General features: G+C 45.5%; 3 protein-coding genes across 4 annotated transcripts in view; all 3 read right to left on the reverse strand.

The window, feature by feature from the left end:
• Positions 1-424: 424 nt before the first annotated feature.
• Positions 425-10,387, reverse strand: decr2 (2,4-dienoyl CoA reductase 2, peroxisomal). 2 transcript variants are annotated; one of them, XM_030767487.1, is made up of 10 exons: positions 10,284-10,387; positions 10,027-10,157; positions 9,794-9,862; positions 9,643-9,694; positions 9,336-9,471; positions 8,829-8,953; positions 8,646-8,739; positions 8,457-8,561; positions 8,180-8,368; positions 425-813 (listed from the first exon to the last, which is right to left on the reverse strand). In XM_030767487.1, the coding sequence occupies exons 2-10, from the start codon at positions 10,125-10,127 to the stop codon at positions 779-781; spliced, it is 906 nt and encodes a 301-aa protein (XP_030623347.1). In that variant the 5' UTR covers positions 10,128-10,157; positions 10,284-10,387; the 3' UTR covers positions 425-778. The 2 variants fall into 2 exon arrangements, with proteins under 2 accessions (XP_030623347.1, XP_030623349.1); XM_030767489.1 differs by having other exon boundaries at positions 8,125-8,368.
• Positions 10,388-11,248: 861 nt separating this feature from the next.
• Positions 11,249-17,519, reverse strand: LOC115806647 (retinol dehydrogenase 13). The gene is made up of 7 exons (XM_030767486.1): positions 17,356-17,519; positions 15,928-16,046; positions 15,521-15,676; positions 15,048-15,152; positions 14,654-14,866; positions 13,761-13,862; positions 11,249-11,736 (listed from the first exon to the last, which is right to left on the reverse strand). The coding sequence occupies exons 1-7, from the start codon at positions 17,418-17,420 to the stop codon at positions 11,399-11,401; spliced, it is 1,098 nt and encodes a 365-aa protein (XP_030623346.1). The 5' UTR covers positions 17,421-17,519; the 3' UTR covers positions 11,249-11,398.
• Positions 17,520-17,931: 412 nt separating this feature from the next.
• chlsn (cholesin) overlaps positions 17,932-19,034 on the reverse strand; it is an 8,974-nt gene continuing 7,871 nt past the window's right edge. Inside the window, exons 5-6 of the mRNA XM_030770293.1 lie at positions 18,376-18,457; positions 17,932-18,196 (exon numbers count right to left, since the gene is read on the reverse strand). Coding sequence (XP_030626153.1) covers positions 18,005-18,196; positions 18,376-18,457 — 274 coding nt within the window. The 3' untranslated portion in view covers positions 17,932-18,004. The remainder of the gene's footprint in view (positions 18,197-18,375; positions 18,458-19,034) is intronic.

Below are 19,034 nucleotides of genomic sequence, written 5' to 3' on the forward strand. Positions count from 1 at the left end.
ACACTGAATCATCTCGTGTTTTATTCTTCTGTGGTGATTGCAGCTTTTTCTTTTCTTTTTTCTTTTTTTTGCCTTGTGCCCCCTTCCCCATTTTCATCTCGGCATCATATTTCAGCTGTGCATGCTATGAAGGGTGAGGCATTCTACACACCAAACCTCTGTGGGAAATGTGGAAGTCACTGGCACAGAACCTCCAACCTCAACCCAACATAGCATATCTTTGGGTTTTACTGGAATGTTCTGGGTAAAGCCAAGTTCAGGCTTATTAGCTTGAGAGGGAGCTGCAAAGTTTGTCTCTCCACAAGAAATGGGTGATGATTTCTGAGCAACCCTGAAACAGTCACTGGGGCCAAAGACTGGTCAAACAGGGTTTTTTGCATTTTGGGTTTATTTTTTTTTAATAAGGACATTCATTTTATTCTTAGACTACTTGTGGTAGGAAATTTATTTATTATCAGAATCATGAGAATTTGTTTTAGAAAACAGGGTATCGATACAGTCCAAATCAAAAAGATTGTTTCCGATGAAATGGAGTGATATAAAGTCAGGCAGGAATGATATTTGCTTTTACACATACAGACAGTCTCCTCCTCCTCCTCTTCCTCAGATGTCTCATGGAGTCGGTAAGAGCAAAAGGAGATACAGTAGTCTAAAGCAGAGAGGCTGGTCTCTGTGAATGTGTGGCTCTGGGTCCTCTTCATCTGTCTGTGGTAGCCAACAACAATCTGACAGACATGTGTCATTTATCAGACACCACCTTCCTCTCTTTCACATCACACTACTTGTCTCTCCTCTTCTCTGCTGTCCAGAAGCCTGAAAGACAGGGAGATAAATTCATTAGCACACACACACAAACACACACACACGCACACACACACACGTGCGCATTTACATAGCCCCACAGCACGGCAAAGTGGAGCGCAATTTCCTTATGTAGACACAAAATCTTCGAATCACCTGTCTGTTCTGACATAATAAGACAATATAAAGGGTATCCGTTCTTACATTTTTTTTTCTCTGGCATTATTAAACCCTTATGTGTGCTCACTGAAAGATAGAAACATGTGTTTAACCGTGGATTTGCACCATAAAGGCATGTATGAAAATAAATTCAAAAAGCCACCATAGAACCGATGTCGTGTAACCCACTCAGTTACATTTTTCTCGACAATTTTTATTATTCTCACGCTTTCATATTTCAGATACATTAATTAATCCCCTCTCTGGTTTTCACACACTGCAAATCGATGCCACTATAGTGTCCTCTAACGGTCACAGAAGCCATGCTTTGGGGTGAATACTTTTCGGAGCACCGGGAAGGAGAGGCTTTTATAGTTAGTGCTTTGCACATAAACGTTTATATTATTCAGTACTTTTCATTGTGCCATCGTCAGGTTTGACGATGAATGTCATTGGCTGACACGTGGTGCATCTTTAATTAAGGCGCATACTCCTTTCAAACAGCGTCAGTCTGTGCGCACTCTGAGGAGCAGGTTGGAACGGTTTTCCTCATTCAATTATGTAATAAACTGATTTAATGCTTAATGATGAAAGAAAGGTATAATTGGAATATTTTTAGCTGCACTTGTACAGTATGCTGTTTGTGTTTGTGTGATATCAAGTCGTTTCATCATAATTTAATCAAATGAGTAACGGAGAATTCTAATGGCAAAGAATCGTTATTCAAGTACCAATGCAAGTATGGTCGAAAGTAATTTATTAGCATGTTGGCTCTGCGTTTGAGATTTCAAGCCCTGTTAGTGCATGAGCATGTGTCCAACCGTGGGCCTGACAAAATGAGTGTCTCGTCCTCATAACACTCGTTATCGTTATAGAGATAAGTCTGTAGTTATTAAATCAGGACACAGTTAGCATCGGTTTTAAGTGCTCTCTAATTTATGTTCCTAAATAATCCCACAGACAACGTCAGTCAAGCAGCAGCCATGGCTTCGTCACTTTTTGGTAATTTATAATATTGTTTAAGTTTAGCTTCTGGTAGAGAGGCAGCATTAAGGCACATCACCACCAGACATTTGTTGACCAGAAATTTGTAGCAATTGCTCCTCCCTCATTATATATTCGAGAAACAACTGAACTTGTTATTTCTGCAAAAAAGTAATAATACAATAACTGTTGAATCTTTTCACATCTTTTCATGTCATATCTTTATTTTTTGCACCAAATTATGGAGAGTAGTATTAATAAGAGTATCGATGAGTATCGGTATCGATAAAATCCTAACGATACCCCTCCCTACTCCACACATCTCAAAATACCTCTGCTGTTTACATTGGAACATAAAATTGAAATTTTGAAATGTAGCTTTACATATGTTGGTCATGTCCAAGAGGCTAAAGTATCAAATAAGGTTTTTATATTATATCTTATAATTAATCTTAATCCTAATTTTAAACTTTGCACCCATTAAGAGCGAAAATAACTAATAAGTTAAAAGGTAGAGAAAGTTACCAGGTGCCTAAAGCAGTTATTACTAGCTTCTTCCAAAACACAGCTAACATTAGCTGGTCTTTCCAATTGCTCTACACAGCATGGCACTACATGCTAGCTGTTTCATAAGAAACTGTTAGAACTGGCTGGACCATCAGAGCAGTGAACAGTTCTTGGTCCAAATAGCTCTGAGTCAGCCTGACCTATGCTAGATTACAGCTGACCGATGCTAGATTACAGCTGACCTATGCTAGATTACAGGTGAAGCCAGTAAGACATTCTGTTAAGTGGGTGAGTTGATCCTAGTAGCAGTGTTAGAGATTAAGACAACAGTGGGGTATTCCAGAAGGCAGGTTTAGTGAAAACTCAGAGTTCGTTAACTCAGAGAAAGTAGTAAACCTCCTAATAGAAGAGCCCTATGACTTCATTCTCTTAGCAAAACAAAGCTATAGGTTGAGGTGGGTAGAGTAAGCAAAAACTGTGCCAGTAAAAGTATTGTTACTTTATAATGATAGTGACTCAAGTAGAAGTAAAAGGACTCATCAAAATAACGACTTGAGTAAAAAAGAGTCTCATAAAATGACTACTCAAGTAGTGAGTAACAGTAACTTCATATGACAATTTATTACATCTATAGTGTATTACATTAAAATGTATCAGAATAAACATTTAAAGTGCTTGTCTACTAGACACAAATAAAATCTGCTCATTCAAGTACTAAATCATATATCATATTCCTAATTATATATATATATATATATATATATATATATATATCTGTGCGAGTCATGGATTGTCCATAACAAACACCATGTTCGAGCATAAGGTAGCTCATAAGTGTACCTGGTACCAGAGCTCCTTAGGCCAACGGTCGATGATCGACTTTGTAGTTGTCTCATCAGACCTGCGGCCGTATGTGCTGGACACTCGGGTGAAGAGAGGGGCAGAGCTGTCAACTGATCACCACCTGGTGGTGAGTTGGATCAGATGGCGGGGGAGGCTGCCAGACAGACCTGGTAAACCCAAGCGCATAGTGAGGGTGAACTGGGAACGGCTGGCTGAGGACCCTGTGCGGAAGATCTTCAACTCACACCTCCGGCGGAGCTTCTCCCTGATCCCGAGGGAGGCTGGGGACATGGAGTCTGAATGGACCCTGTTCAGAGCCTCCATTGTTGAAGCGGCAGCATTGAGCTGTGGCCAGACGGTCGTTGGTGCCTGTCGTGGCGGCAACCCAAGGACCCGGTGGTGGACGCCACCGGTGAGGGAGGCCGTCAGGCTGAAGAAGGAGGCCTTCCGGGCTTGGCTAGCACGGGGGACTCCGGAATTGGCTGAGGGGTACCGGCATGCCAAAAGGGCAGCAGCAACGGCTGTCATGGAAGCAAAAACTCGGGTATGGGAGGAGTTTGGGGAGGCCATGGAAAAGGACTTTCGGTTGGCCTCAAAGAGGTTCTGGCAAACCGTCAGGCGACTCAGGAAGGGCAGGCAGGGCCTCGTCCAGGCTGTTCTCAGCAGGGACGGGGAGGTCCTGACCTCAACTGAGGATGTGGTCGGACGGTGGAAGGAACACTTTGAGGAGCTCCTAAATCCGACTGACACGCCCTCCATAGAGGAGGCAGGGCCAGAAGAATCAGGAGGGTCGTCACCCATCTCTCTGGCAGAGGTCACTGAGGCAGTTAGAAAACTCCACAGTGGCAAGGCGCCAGGGGTGGATGAGATCCGCCCTGAAATGCTGAAGGCTTTGGATGTTGTTGGGCTGTCATGGCTGACACGCCTCTTCAACGTCGCGTGGGAGTCAGGGACAGTGCCTGTGGAGTGGCAGACGGGGGTGGTGGTCCCCATTTTTAAAAAAGGGGACCGGAGAGTGTGCTCCAACTATCGGGGTATCACACTACTCAGCCTCCCTGGGAAAGCCTACTCTAGGGTATTGGAAAGGAGACTGCGGCCGATTGTCGAACCTCGGATACAGGAGGAACAATGTGGATTCCGTCCTGGCCGTGGAACAACGGACCAGCTGTTCACCCTCGCACGGATACTGGAGGGATCATGGGAATTTGCCAATCCAGTCTACATGTGTTTTGTGGACCTGGAGAAGGCTTACGATCGTGTCCCCCGGGGTGTCCTGTGGGGGGTACTGCGGGAGTATGGGGTGCCGGGTTCGCTGCTGCGAGCCATTCGGTCCCTGTACAGCCGCAGTGAGAGCTGTGTCCGTATTCTCGGCACAAAGTCAAGCTCATTCCCGGTGAGTGTTGGACTCCGCCAGGGCTGTACCTTGTCTCCGATCTTGTTCTTAATTTTCATGGACAGGATCTCAAGGCGCAGTCGGGGTGAGGAGGGTGTCCAGTACGGTGGCCTTAGGATTGCATCTCTGCTTTTTGCAGATGATGTGGTTCTGTTGGCCTCATCAAACTGTGACCTCCAGCACACATTGGGGCGGTTTGCAGCCGAGTGTGAAGCGGTCGGGATGAGGATCAGCACCTCCAAGTCCGAGGCCATGGTCCTATGCCGGAAAAAGGTGGCTTGCCCCCTCCGAGTTGGGACTGAGTTCCTGCCTCAGGTGGAGGAGTTCAAGTATCTTGGGGTCTTGTTCACGAGTGAGGGTAAAATGGAGCGGGAGATCGACAGACGGATCGGGGCGGCGGCGGCAGTCATGCGGTCGTTGTACCGGACCGTCGTGGTGAAGAAGGAGCTGAGTCAGAAGGCAAGGCTCTCAATTTACCAGTCGATCTTTGTTCCAACCCTCACCTATGGTCACGAACTCTGGGTAGTGACCGAAAGAATGAGATCGCGGATACAAGCGGCGGAAATGAGCTTCCTCCGCAGGGTGGCTGGGCGCACCCTTAGGGATAGGGTGAGGAGCTCAGACACCCGGGAGGAGCTTGGAGTAGAGCCGCTGCTCCTCCGCATTGAAAGGAGTCAGTTGAGGTGGTTCGGGCATCTCGTCAGGATGCCTCCTGGGCGCCTCCCTATGGAGGTGTTCCGGGCGCGACCAACTGGGAGGAGACCCCGGGGAAGACCCAGGACACGTTGGGAGAAATATATATCTCGGCTGGCCTGGGAACGCCTTGGGATCCCCCAGGAGGAGCTGGTGGATGTAGCCGGGGAAAGGGATGTCTGGGCGACCCTCCTCAGCCTGCTGCCACCGCGACCCGGTCCCGGATAAGCGGGAGAAAATGGATGGATGGATGGATATATATATATATATATATATATATGTGTGTGTGTGTGTGTGTGTGTGTGTGTCTCTGTGTGTATATATGTATGTATATATATATCACACACATACACACCAAATAACATAAATTAAGATAATTTTGCCACACAATACTTTCATAAATCTAGCTTAATGGTAATAACAGTTCTTCCATTTTTCCTTCACACAAATCTTTTGAAACCAATACCAGAGTCACAACACTGTTTAATCTCTTAAAACTTAACACAGTCCTGGTCTTTATTCATGTCTGTCCATTTGGGTGTGTCTGTGTGTGGTGTGGTGTGGGGTGTGTGTTTGTTTGAGAGGGTGAATACTGATCCTGTCTTAAAGAATCACTGAGGAAGGCAACTGTTGAGCTCCAGTCACCACAAAGACAAGCCTCAAATAGCAGAGCCATTCTATCCTATATGCTCAGTAAAATTGTGTGCCTGGATACACTGCTGAAATATGAGCAGTGCATTAGAAATTCATTACAAATAGGCCCTAAAATTTATATCACGGTATAATTTGAAGCATGGGCGGTAACGGTATATATCACGGTATATTCGCTTTTCTTAAAATTTCAGTATAAATGCTTATGAAGGGGTAAAGCACTGGTATGGTAACTGCATGGCAGCCATTACTGTCCTCTCCTTGACAACCCCTCCGTCAGTAAATGTTTTTTTTTTATGTTGACCCAGAATCGAAGCAACTTTAAAGGAACATTCGTTAGCATGTTGTTGGGCAGTGAATCGATCATATTGGGTTCTAAGACAGTTTATTTTCTGTGCATGCCTTCAGTTCGGATTTGAGTGGGTACGTTTGCTCAAACGATTTGTTTCATAGTGGCGCTTCACATTGCTGCTTTTAATAACCGCCGCGGTCTCAGAACATATGAGACAAACTGGTTTTGAACTGCCCGTGGGAAGAATGAACGTGTAAGAGTCTGTCCATTGTTGATTAAAAGCTCTGTTTTCACTGTCTACTTTTCTGTCTTTAGAGCACTCCATGTGAAATGGCTTTTCTCTGACTCACTTATTTCTCTGACCATGTTCATCCTCTCACTTCTCCCGTGTGCTTGTGTATCTCACTCACTGACTCGAGTCACCATGCTTATCAGAATGCATAGATTTGATTGGCTGCTTAGCATTTTGTGAAATGATTTACAACGCATGCAATTGGTCTGTGAGTTTCCTGGGCTGCTTGTCGTAAAGGCTAGAAAAGCTGCGTCAGTTAAATAGAAACGCTCCGTCAAAATTGAATAATTCCCAATAATTTATCGGTTATAGATCCGGGTCCGGATAGGACAGCGTCTGGGTCTGGACCTGTACCACGGTCCGCCTGTTAGCGACCTCAGGTTTAGTGCATTCCTGGTGTAATTACGTCATTGCCACTTGAGATCTGTGAAGGCTCTACCAGTCAGCACGGTGTAGTCAAAATCCATACCGTAGGGCAGATTCATACCGGAGTACTTTCTATACCGTTTCTACTGTCCACCTGTGATTATAAACTCGTCTAAAGTTGGCTTTACCTTGTCTCTCAGTCTCTCAGTCTCTCAGTGACTCAGATACCTAAGATTTCTGAGCCCCTATGCTCCATAACCAAGGGGTGGTTGTGACTAACAGTGTTTTTTGAGTTTATTTCATAACATAAAGCTAAGAAGGTCTCTGTGCTGTTTTTTATTTGGGGATGTTAGAATATGAAACGGAGAATGTTGCTACTACTCCGTCACAAGAGACAGAGACCAGAGGATGCAGGTAGAGAGCACACTGAACGTTTGGTGCAACGTCCGAAATCTCTTCTCCGCCGCTGAAACGAGCGCTGTAGCGACAGTCTTCTCTGATTCATGAAGCTCAGTCAGCTGATGCTAGCTCCCTCCGCGCTCCCTCTCTAGCTCATAATGCTACTGTGTTAACATTGCGTGTAAGTACTGCTGATTGTCTCATAAACGTGTATCAAAGCAGTCAATGTTGTAGGAGCTGTGCAAGAGTAAAAATAATTTAATAAATGAAAGTAGCGAGAAGTGTGTAGTCTAATGTAACGGAATATAAGCACATTTTTTAAATCGTGAATGTACTCGAGTAAGAGTGGAAAGTATTATGCATTAAAACTACTCCTGTAAGTACAGTTTACTGGAAAAGGTTAATTAAGTACATGTAACGGGGTAAACGTAACACGTTACGACCCACCTCTGGCCTTAGGGCTCTTCTATTAGGAGATTTACTACTTGCTCTGAGTTTTCACTAAACCCGCTCTCTGGAACACCCCCCAGCGCCACACAAGTGTTTGAAGTTAATCAATCAAAAGATTTCCTGATTAATGAACTGATTGGTGCTTAGCTGATTTCTCAGAGATGTGGACCTGCAGTGCACTTATGCATTACAGAACAGCCTACAAACACCGGCTCTCACACGTCCACAGACGTTACACACATTCTAGCCAACTCTTTTTCACACTGCCAAACACACACACACACACACACACACCTGTGCAGTGCTGTCTCTGTCTGTCAGAGTTTAGCAGAACGAGAAGAGAGTATACCCAGCAGTCGTTCCACGTCATTGGGTGACGTCAGCCACGCCCCTCCATCAGCGACCAATACCGTGCCGGTGATGTAAGAGGAGGCACGGCTGGCCAGGAAGAGAACGCCATGCGCCATCTCAGTCTTATTTCCCGCCCTCTGCAACGGAATACCGCGGAACGCTCCGGCACTTTCTGACTGAGGTCCGCCTGAGGGAGACAGAGGGTATGGTGTTTGTCTGAAGACCAGGTCAGCAAACCACTGTTAAAAATGCTGGTAACACGCATACAGCCTTACCCAGTCTACGGTAACCCTCCGTCCCAGAGATGGGTCCTGGTGCCAGTGTGTTTACCCGCACGCCACTGGGACCCCACTCCACTGCCAAGTGCTTGGTCATTGCATCTACACACACACACACATACACAATGATATAGACATACCATACGCAACACTGATCTTTTACCTCACACACATGTTCACTCTCACCATTGGCAGCTTTGGCAGACCCAGCATGCACCTGGAGTGCTTGACCACGGTAGCCAAGAGTGGCAGAAATATTCACAATGGACCCACCATGATCCTGCCCATCAAACACAAAGAACCAATCAGAGACAACCAGAAATCAGCCTTACCAATTACACACAACCACTTCCTGTAGGTGTGTTGTACCTTAAACCATTTCTCATAAACCACTTTGCTGGTGTTGAAAGTGCCCATGGTGTCGATCTCTAAAACAGTCCTGAACGCGTTGAAGGACAGAGCGGACGCAGGACACAGGAAGTTTCCCGCAGCATCTGCACAGAGACAGGGTCCAAACCAAGGGGACAGTTTTTCACCGTTTGAGACAAATAATGTCTCAGGACCAGGCGTAACAGTGAAGGAGAGTAGTCTGTTTATTTGTGTAAATTGTTTTTGGGCTCTTTCCTTGTCTCGTAAATCGCTGTATGGGCTCTCACGTTCTCTCTCGTGTCAGATTAGTAGGGGGAACTTGCTCTGACATAAACCGTAATTTGTTTACAAACAGCCCCGTTTTGTGTGATTGGATAAAAACAGGGTCTTTTGCAGTATGTGGACAAAAATCCCTCAGACAAGTCACATTTTCTAACCTTTGAAATCTTATACTGGAACTAAGCTGATAAAATTCTGGGCTGGATTTGACCTTTCACCCTGACATACTGTTGATAAGGACATCGATGCGTCCGAAAGCCTTCAGGGTTTCTTCCACTGCTGTGGTTATGGTCTCTGGCTGACGCACGTCCATGGCCAGGGGCAAACAGCAACGACCTGTGGCATCCGTCAGCTTCTTAGCCGCCTGGACAACCAAATGTCACACCAACCAACACAGGAAACAGACATACACATCCATTTACACGCACATATAGGAACCCATGCACGCACACACACACGCACAAACAAAAAGTGTAAGTACAGAGAGATAGAAGAAAGTGAAGTGTTTGAGAACGAGAGAGAGAGCTGTCCCAACCTCAGTCAGTTTATTCAGATTTCTGCTGGCAATGACGGTGTCACAACCATGCCTGAGAGAGACAGAGCGATGAGATAAAGATGGTCGCGGGTCATGGCCAATGAAAGGTCACTGCAATACTTTGGGTCAAAGTCTGTTTGTGTAAACTTACCTCATCAGCACTTCAGCAATTCGGAACCCTATTCCAGATCCACCACCTGTTATGAAGGCGACCTGGTCCCTGGAAACGCACAGACACGCACTATATTAACTGCACGGGTGTTTGTAATTCTAGCTGTCTCTGTATTCTGCGTTGCGTAATCAATATAGGATCATATTAAACTCTGTAATAACCTATTCTTTCAGGTTTTCTTAAAACTCTAAAGAACTGTGTGTGACACTAACTTCAGAAGCTCAGGGCTGAAGATATGCGTGTATGAGGACATGCAGTCGTCTGTTTGCACGTCCTCCGGTAACCCTCCGACCCGCTGCGGTTCCTCCGCCATCCTCACGCTTTCCTGGGTGCTGTTTTCAGACTTAATGGCACAAATCAAAGCATCAATCACCGTCTGCCGTTTTATAAATGGTGACCGAACTGACAAAAAAATCACCACATTAAGGTTACCTAAACTGCCGGAATTTCTCAAAATGCAATGGTTTACCTTGATGGCTTAGTTCCTGAAGCAGAAGCGTAGAGCTGCGACGCGACTGTGTGAGCGACTTATCAGGCTGACAAACTTTGGACGGTACTTTACACAGCGTCCACTTCTGCACCTCTTCGGGACGAACTGCATGTTACGTCAAACGCGCATAGCATTGTGGGAACTGTATTTAACCTGTGTGAGCAACACCGCGCAACAGTGAAAAGTTTATTAAAAGTACTTTTCTTAATGGTGCTGAAATTCCTTCAAATGCAACAAAGTAACGTCTTAATAAGCACGGGTTTAGCCATAAGACATCTTTGACATCAGTGCGGAGAGAAATGCATGGACCTATGCGTAACCAGGGGAGTATTCCAGAAAGTGGGTTGAGTGGAAACTCGGAGTAGGTTAATTTAGAGCAAGTAGTAAACCTCCTAATAGAAGAGCCCTACGGCTTTGTTTTGCTGAGAGAATGAGGCCACAGGGCTCATCTATTAGGGTTAATACTTGTTCTGAGGTAACCAACTCTGAGTCTTCACTCAACCCGCTTTCTGGAATACCCCCAGGCCTCCTAGTACTGTTTGTGTTTAAGTTAAAGCTACGGTGTGTTTTTGATACATTATCAATCTACTTCAAACTTTACAGTCGTCGTGTAATCAGCTGCTTTGAAACACTGAGGAAACAGCATATCACTCTTTAAAAACATGTGTTATTCAACGCCTTGTTAACGATGTTCGACAAAGGTGCCACTAGAGGGCACTGTTCTATTTAAACACAAGCAAGTAGTTTTTTTCAGTCCGTCTGGAGCGTTTCAGGAGCACAAGTCACTCATTACGGCAAAAACAGACTCATAGGCATTCAGCACAATTATCAAACACAAAAATGTCAGTGTCTTTCTTACACAGCTTTTTAAACTGCTGTTTCTTGATCTTGTTGCTACTACGTGGCGTGTATGTGAGTATGGGCAGAAAAATCAACTTAAATAATTCCTAGTTATAGTCATTTAATTTACCCTCTTGTTACTTGACAAAAAAGCACACACACACACACACTTTTCAGGCAGTCAGGTCTAAGCGCATGTGATATTTACAGGGCTGTAGTCCAAACAGGCAGATGGCAGTCTCCTTGGTGATGCTTTAGAGAACAGGTTCTGCCTTCTGGTTCTGTGGCAGAACCGTGCTGGCTACTACAGGTACTGCTGTCACAGTAACAGTCTCTGCGGTTGGCTTGCTCTCTGGTGGCGTCGGCGTTGCTATGGCGACGTCTGCGGTCGCGTCGAGGCCGACCAACCGCGCGCTCACGTCCCACAGCTTGGCGGCGACCTCGTCATCCAGAGCCTGGGGGGCGGGCTCTTTCTCCGTCATGACGTCATAGTAACGGCCAGACACGCCCTCCAGTTCCTCAGCAACCGAAAGATACACACTGGGCTGGGCTCCTAATTCTGGAGACTTCACCAAGAGGTAGAACAACGGCCCTGTCAACATACACACACATTATACACACACATTACACACACACATTACACACACACATTATACACACACATTACGCACACACACATTACACACACACACATTACACCCACACACATTACGCACACACATTACACTAGCGTGTTAAACACAAACTCGTTTAACATTATACACACACATTACACACACACACATTATATACACACATTACACACACACATTATACACACACATATTACACACACACATTATACACACACATTATACACACACATTACACACACACATTATACACACACATATTACACACACACATTATACACACACATTATACACACACATTACACACACACATTATACACACACATTACATACATACATTATACACACACATTATACACACACATTACACACACATTACGCACATACATTATACACACACATTACACACACACACATTACACACACACATTATACACACACATTACACACACACACATTACACACACACATTATACACACACATTACATACATACATTATACACACACATTACACACACACATTATACACACACATTATACACACACATTACACACACACATTATACACACACATTACACACACACATTATACACACACACTACATACATACATTATACACACACATTACACACACACATTATACACACACACTACATACATACATTATACACACACATTAAACACACACATTATACACACACATTACGCACATACATTATACACACACATTACACACACACATTATACACACACATTACACACACATTATGCACATACATTATACACACACATTATCCACACATTACACACACATTACACTAGCGTGTTAAACACAAACTCATTTAACATTATACACACACAGTACACACACACACATTATACACACACATTATACACACACATTACACACACACATTATACACACACATTACACCCACACATTATACACACACATTACACACACACATTACACTAGCGTGTTAAACACGTCTGTGCAGGACACACCGCTGTGATCTTATTACCCAGTATAGTAACAGACTGGTGGGTTCTTTAGCCAGTATAGTAACAGACTGGTGGATTCTTTACCCAGTATAGTAACAGACTGGTGGATTCTTTACCCAGTATAGTAACAGACTGGTGGGTTCTTTAGCCAGTATAGTAACAGACTGGTGGATTCTTTACCCAGTATAGTAACAGACTGGTGGATTCTTTAGCCAGTATAGTGACAGACTGGTGGATTCTTTACCCAGTATAGTGACAGACTGGTGGATTCTTTACCCAGTATAGTAACAGACTGGTGGATTCTTTACCCAGTATAGTAACAGACTGGTGGATTGTTTACCCAGTATAGTGACAGACTGGTGGATTCTTTAGCCAGTATAGTAACAGACTGGTTGGTTCTTTACCCAGTATAGTAACAGACTGGTTGGTTCTTTACCCAGTATAGTAACAGACTGGTTGGTTCTTTACCCAGTATAGTAACAGACTGGTTGGTTCTTTACCCAGTATAGTAACAGACTGGTGGATTCTTTACCCAGTATAGTAACAGACTGGTGGATTCTTTACCCAGTATAGTGACAGACTGGTGGATTCTTTACCCAGTATAGTAACAGACTGGTGGATTCTTTACCCAGTATAGTGACAGACTGGTGGATTCTTTACCCAGTATAGTAACAGACTGGTGGATTCTTTACCCAGTATAGTAACAGACTGGTGGATTCTTTACCCAGTATAGTGACAGACTGGTGGATTCTTTAGCCAGTATAGTGACAGACTGGTGGATTCTTTAGCCAGTATAGTAACAGACTGGTTGGTTCTTTACCCAGTATAGTAACAGACTGGTTGGTTCTTTACCCAGTATAGTAACAGACTGGTTGGTTCTTTACCCAGTATAGTAACAGACTGGTGGATTCTTTACCCAGTATAGTAACAGACTGGTGGATTCTTTAGCCAGTATAGTAACAGACTGGTGGATTCTTTACCCAGTATAGTGCTGGAGAACTGAGACTGATGCAGACCAGTGTGTCGTCCCAGGTCTGTCGCAACAACCCCAGGGTGCAGAGCATTCACCGTGACTCCTGTACCTACACACACACACACACACACACACACACACATGTGCCAACACACACACACACACACACACACGTGCCAACACACACACAGAGGTATAAGTAAGTAGATGCACATCTAACAGCACCCCAACACCCCTGGCTCTCTCTCTCACACTCTCCACTCTGCGTGCCTGTGTCTCTCTCTCACACCCTCCACTCTGCGTGCCTGTCTCTCTCTCTCACACTCTCCACTCTGCGTGCCTGTGTCTCTCTCACACTCTCCACTCTGCGTGCCTGTGTCTCTCTCTCACACTCTCCACTCTGTGTGCCTGTCTCTCTCTCTCACTCTCTCCACTCTGCGTGCCTGTGTCTCTCTCTCACTCTCTCCACTCTGCGTGCCTGTCTCTCTCTCTCTTTAACACTCTCCACTCTGCGTGCCTGTGTCTCTCTCTAACACTCTCCACTCTGCGCGCCTGTCTCTCTCTCTAACACTCTCCACTCTGCGTGCCTGTCTCTCTCTCTCACTCTCTCCACTCTGCGTGCCTGTGTCTCTCTCTCTCACTCTCCAGTCTGCGTGCCTGTCTCTCTCTCTCTTTAACACTCTCCACTCTGCGTGCCTGTCTCTCTCTCTCTCTCTCTCTCTCTCACTCTCCACTCTGCGTGCCTGTCTCTCTCTCTCACTCTCTCCACTCTGCGTGCCTGTCTCTCTCTCTCACTCTCTCCACTCTGCGTCCCTGTTTCTCTCTCTAACACTCTCCACTCTGCGTGCCTGTCTCTCTCTCTCACTCTCTCCACTCTGCGTGTCTGTCTCTCTCTCTCACCCTCCAGTCTGCGTGCCAGTTCACGAGTGAACAGGATGTTGGCGAGTTTACTCTGACAGTAGGCCTTTTTCGTGTCAAATTTCTTCCTGTCCCAGTTCAAGTCGCCAAAATCGATCTCTCCAACCATGTGCACCAGAGATGACAGGTTAATCACTCGGCTAGGGGCGGAGCTTTTCAGCTTGTCCAGCAGCAAATTGGTCAGAAGAAAATGACCTAAGCAGGAGGGAGAGAGGAAACATGAATGCAGTTTTTTTCACCTGGAGAGAGAGATGTAAAGGAGGAGAGAGCAGGGGAGAGGAGGAGAGGGCAGGGGAGAGGAGGAGAGGGCAGGGGAGGGGAGGAGAGGGCAGGGGAGAGGAGGAGAGGGCAGGGGAGAGGAGGAGCGCAGTGATACCCAGATGATTGACTCCAAACTGCATGTCAAACCCATCCTCAGTCTTCCCTGGAGGGCATCTCATCACTCCAGCATTGTTAATGAGGATATCCACTCTCTTCTCCTCTACAACACACACACACACACACACACACACAGAAGTTATTAACGAGAATATTCACTCTCCTCTATAATACACACACACACACGCACACACAGAAGTTATTAACGAGAATATTCACTCTCCTCTATAATACACACACACACACACGCACGCACGCGCACTATTAGCGAGGATATCCACTCTCCTCTAGAACACACACACATACACACACACAGACCCAGACATGTTATTAACGAGGATATCCACTCTCTTCTCCTCTACAACACACAAATAAACTAGGCGCCCTGACTCTTTCATCTGAAACATTTATTGTGGTGATCATACAATGTGTGTGTGTGTGTGTATGTGTGTGTGTGTGTGTGTGTCTCACCCCGGTTTACTCTCTCGGCGAAGCTGCGTATGGATCTGATTGAGGCGAGGTCGATTTGTTGGGCGTACACATGTGGGTTCAGAGTCTGCCCTCTGATTTCTCGCGCTGCTGCCTCACACTTCCCCATGTCGCGACAGCCCATAATAATCCTGCCGCCTGACCAGGATGGTTTCCACGGGAAGGCCGCCATCAGCACATGCACAGGATTACAGCGTAAACAGTCAGAACAGACAACAATCACACGTCACCGTGGATACAAACACAGAGACCTCCGTGGTTCTGTAGGTCAGGTGCTGTAATGCTGTAGTGAGTGCAGTAGGCTGAGAGTTTGGGTTTCGGTTCTGATTCTTACAGCTCTCGGGTCCATCCTGGACTCAGACACTCTGGGTTAAATGAGTTTTATGTACCTCTCTTTGCCAGCTCTCGTGCAGTCTCCTTCCCAATGCCTGTGTTGGCTCCCGTAATCACCACAGTTTTCTCAGGAATACTGGCCTTGCTCGGACATGAGCCCCCTGAGGCGTAATTCCTAAGGAGAGAAAAACACAGCTTTCATCCAATATTATTGTCTCCAAACGAAAATAGGAAAAAAAAAGGTCAAAGTTTGAACAGGTTCAAACCATTTTCAGCATGACTGCCCACAACCCTGCAACCCATCAACCTATCACAACCCTGCAACCCATCGGCCTATCAGAACCCTGCAACCCATCGGCCTATCACAAGCCTGCAACCCATCGGCCTATCACAACCCTGCAACCCATCGGCCTATCACAACCCTGCAACCCATCGGCCTATCACAAGCCTGCAACCCATCGGCCTATCACAACCCTGCAACCCATCAACCTATCACAACCCTGCAACCCATCAACCTATCACAACCCTGCAACCCATCGGGCTATACCAGCTAGAGCATGAGCCCAACACAGCAACACAGTCCAATCAGAACGAGCCAGCCCAATCAAAATAATACAGCCCAAATCACAACACGGCCCAAATCACAACAACACAGCCCAATCAAAACAACCCAGTCCAGTCAGAACACAGCTAAATCACAGCAACACAGCCCAATCAGAACGAGACAGCCCAATCACAACACAGCCCAAATCACAACACAGTCCAATCAGAACACAGCTCAATCACAACACCACAGTCCAATCACAACTATGAGAGCAATTAATCAATCAGAGCAAACCGGCGCAGAGACATACAGCGACAGTCACTGCTGACTGGCTGCTGGAACATGCTGGTTAATGAGTTGCTGGTCGTACTGGATGGTATTCCAGAAAGCAGGTTTAACAAACTCTAAGCCTAACCCTGAACTCTGAGTTGATGAACCCGGAGATTTGAAACTCTGGGTTTTCGGTTCCTGCAGGGTCATTCCATAAAGCGGGTTTAGTGAAAACTCAGAGTTAGTTAACTCAGAGCAAATAGTAAACTCGCTCACTCACTCACTCACCCATTATCTAAGCCGCTTATCCGCGGGGGATAATGGAGCCTATCCATGACAGAAGAGCCCTATGGCTTCATTCTGTTAGCAAAACAAAGCCATATGGCTCTTCAATTAAGAGGTTCACTACTTACTGTGAGTTAACTTTGCCGGGGTGGTCACTAAACCACGTACTGGGAGTACCCCCAGTAGACACAGAGCGGTGACGGTTTGTTGTTGCCGATGTTCTGACATTATAAATGACATTAATGCCAGTGTTTGAACCACGAAACAACGTAAATAGAGTGGCGCAGAAATATGTCACAGAATATCACACGAACACAGAATTCACCTGTGACCCACACAACCTGTTCATGTGTCATTGGTCAGATCAAACATGCCGGTCGCTTACTTCAGTAGCGCCGCGCAGCCAAATACAGTCCCGAAGAAGGAGACGGGTAAGACGTATTTGCTCATTGTGTTAACCCGCCGTTTCACAGTTTATTTCGCTCCAAAATACATTGAACCATTATTATATACCAACGTCCTGAAATGATCACGCGTGAAGGGTATCGAGGAAGCAAAATATGCGTCTCCCGGAAGTCTATGGCTCCCCCGGCTGGCGATGGATGGTAAAACCCGGGGTTTTGAGATAAGATTGGACAGCACCGCCTCACGGCATTTTCAGTTGATCTTTAGTCTCGTCTTGGAAATGAAAAAGTGTTCGACAAGGGGAAAACATTTGGGCAAAGTGCTTCTGTATGTTTTTAACACCCCATAGTCTTTTGTTTTCCCAAAATTATTCTCTTCTATTCAATTTCGGAGAAATATTTTTATATACACACATAAACACCAGCACACACAACACACACAGAAACGCGCATCTTTAACGTCAGACGAATGTTTTTTGGGTTTTTTTGAGTGAACCAGTATGAAAGACAACACAAGAGGGAGACTTTTGATTGGAAGAGTGAAGATTTTTACTGTCAGAGAACTGTAATATGTTGTACATATATACATATAAGATGGGAGTCGCAGGGACCAACAGATGCCCAGTTCTCTCAGGACAGCATCTGAATGATTTCTCTGGCTCTGTTTGTCCTTTTCCAGGCCTCTGTAGCCCCACCTTCCTCTTCATCTGACTCCTCCCCCTGCCTGACTACAGACTCCGCCTTCTGAACGGTGGTTTCCCGGGCAGCACCACGCAGCCCCTCTAAGTATAATAACAACATGCTAAAATGGGTGTCAGATACCTGAAAGAGAGACAGACAGACAGACAGACAGAGAAAAAGAGAGAGAGAATGTTATGCTTTGATCTGAGGACACATAAACACGTTACACGCTCTGGGCTGTATACATACATAGAGTGTAATAAGTCGTGTAAATACTTCTGTAAAGATCAGAGGAAAATGGTCCTGCTAGAGGACTGTACCTTCTGTGAGTCAAACATGTGCTGCAGTAGCCACGTCTGCCTGGTCTTCTGAAACCTCCACTGTTCTCTTCTCTCATACCAGCTACACACACACACACACACACACACACACATACACACGCACACGCACATACACACACACACACACACACACACACACACACACATATATGCACACAAACACACACACACAGGAAGAGATCGATTTCAGCATTACACAGGTAACTAAGTGGTGTGTGTGTGCATGTGCGTGTGCGTGTGTGTACCATGTGAAGTAGTTCAGTGTGTGAGTGTGTGTGTGTGTTTGTGTGTGTGTATTGTGTGTGTGTGTGTGTGTGTGTGTGTCTGTGTATAGTGTGTGTGTGTGTGTGTGTGTGTGTATAGTATGTATAGTGTGTATTGTGTGTGTGTGTGTGTGTAGTGTGTATTGTGTATAGTGTGTGTGTGTGTTTGTGTGTGTGTAGTGTGTGTGTGTGTGTATAGTGTGTACTGTGTGTGTTGTTACGATGTGTGGGGGTTAGTGATGGAATTATATGTTGCCGCTGCCTGTCTTGTGTTAGTTAATGTCGTAAACACCTTGTTTCTTTTCTGTAAACGGGCTTATTTTGGCGGGCACTTATTTTTGAGCACTTTAGGGCAGGTTCAGAGAGGGTAGCAGA

This window comes from Chanos chanos, chromosome 3 (assembly GCF_902362185.1).
Source record: "Chanos chanos chromosome 3, fChaCha1.1, whole genome shotgun sequence".
Classification (NCBI taxonomy): domain Eukaryota; kingdom Metazoa; phylum Chordata; class Actinopteri; order Gonorynchiformes; family Chanidae; genus Chanos; species Chanos chanos.

What these genes read in the sequence shown, in the direction of transcription:
- decr2 (XM_030767487.1), bottom strand. Translation starts at nt 10,127, where the DNA reads ATGGCGGAGGAACCGCAGCGGGTCGGAGGGTTACCGGAGGACGTGCAA. An exon ending in ATCTGAATAAACTGACTGAG is followed by an intron (nt 9,472 to 9,642) that starts GTTGGGACAGCT and finishes TTGGTTGTCCAG; the next exon opens with GCGGCTAAGAAGCTGACGGA. An exon ending in GGAGGGTTACCGTAGACTGG is followed by an intron (nt 8,369 to 8,456) that starts GTAAGGCTGTAT and finishes TGTCTCCCTCAG; the next exon opens with GCGGACCTCAGTCAGAAAGT.
- LOC115806647 (XM_030767486.1), bottom strand. Translation starts at nt 17,420, where the DNA reads ATGAGCAAATACGTCTTACCCGTCTCCTTCTTCGGGACTGTATTTGGC. An exon ending in CGCCGAGAGAGTAAACCGGG is followed by an intron (nt 15,153 to 15,520) that starts GTGAGACACACA and finishes TGTGTGTTGTAG; the next exon opens with AGGAGAAGAGAGTGGATATC. An exon ending in ACTGGCACGCAGACTGGAGG is followed by an intron (nt 13,863 to 14,653) that starts GTGAGAGAGAGA and finishes GTGTGTGTGTAG; the next exon opens with GTACAGGAGTCACGGTGAAT.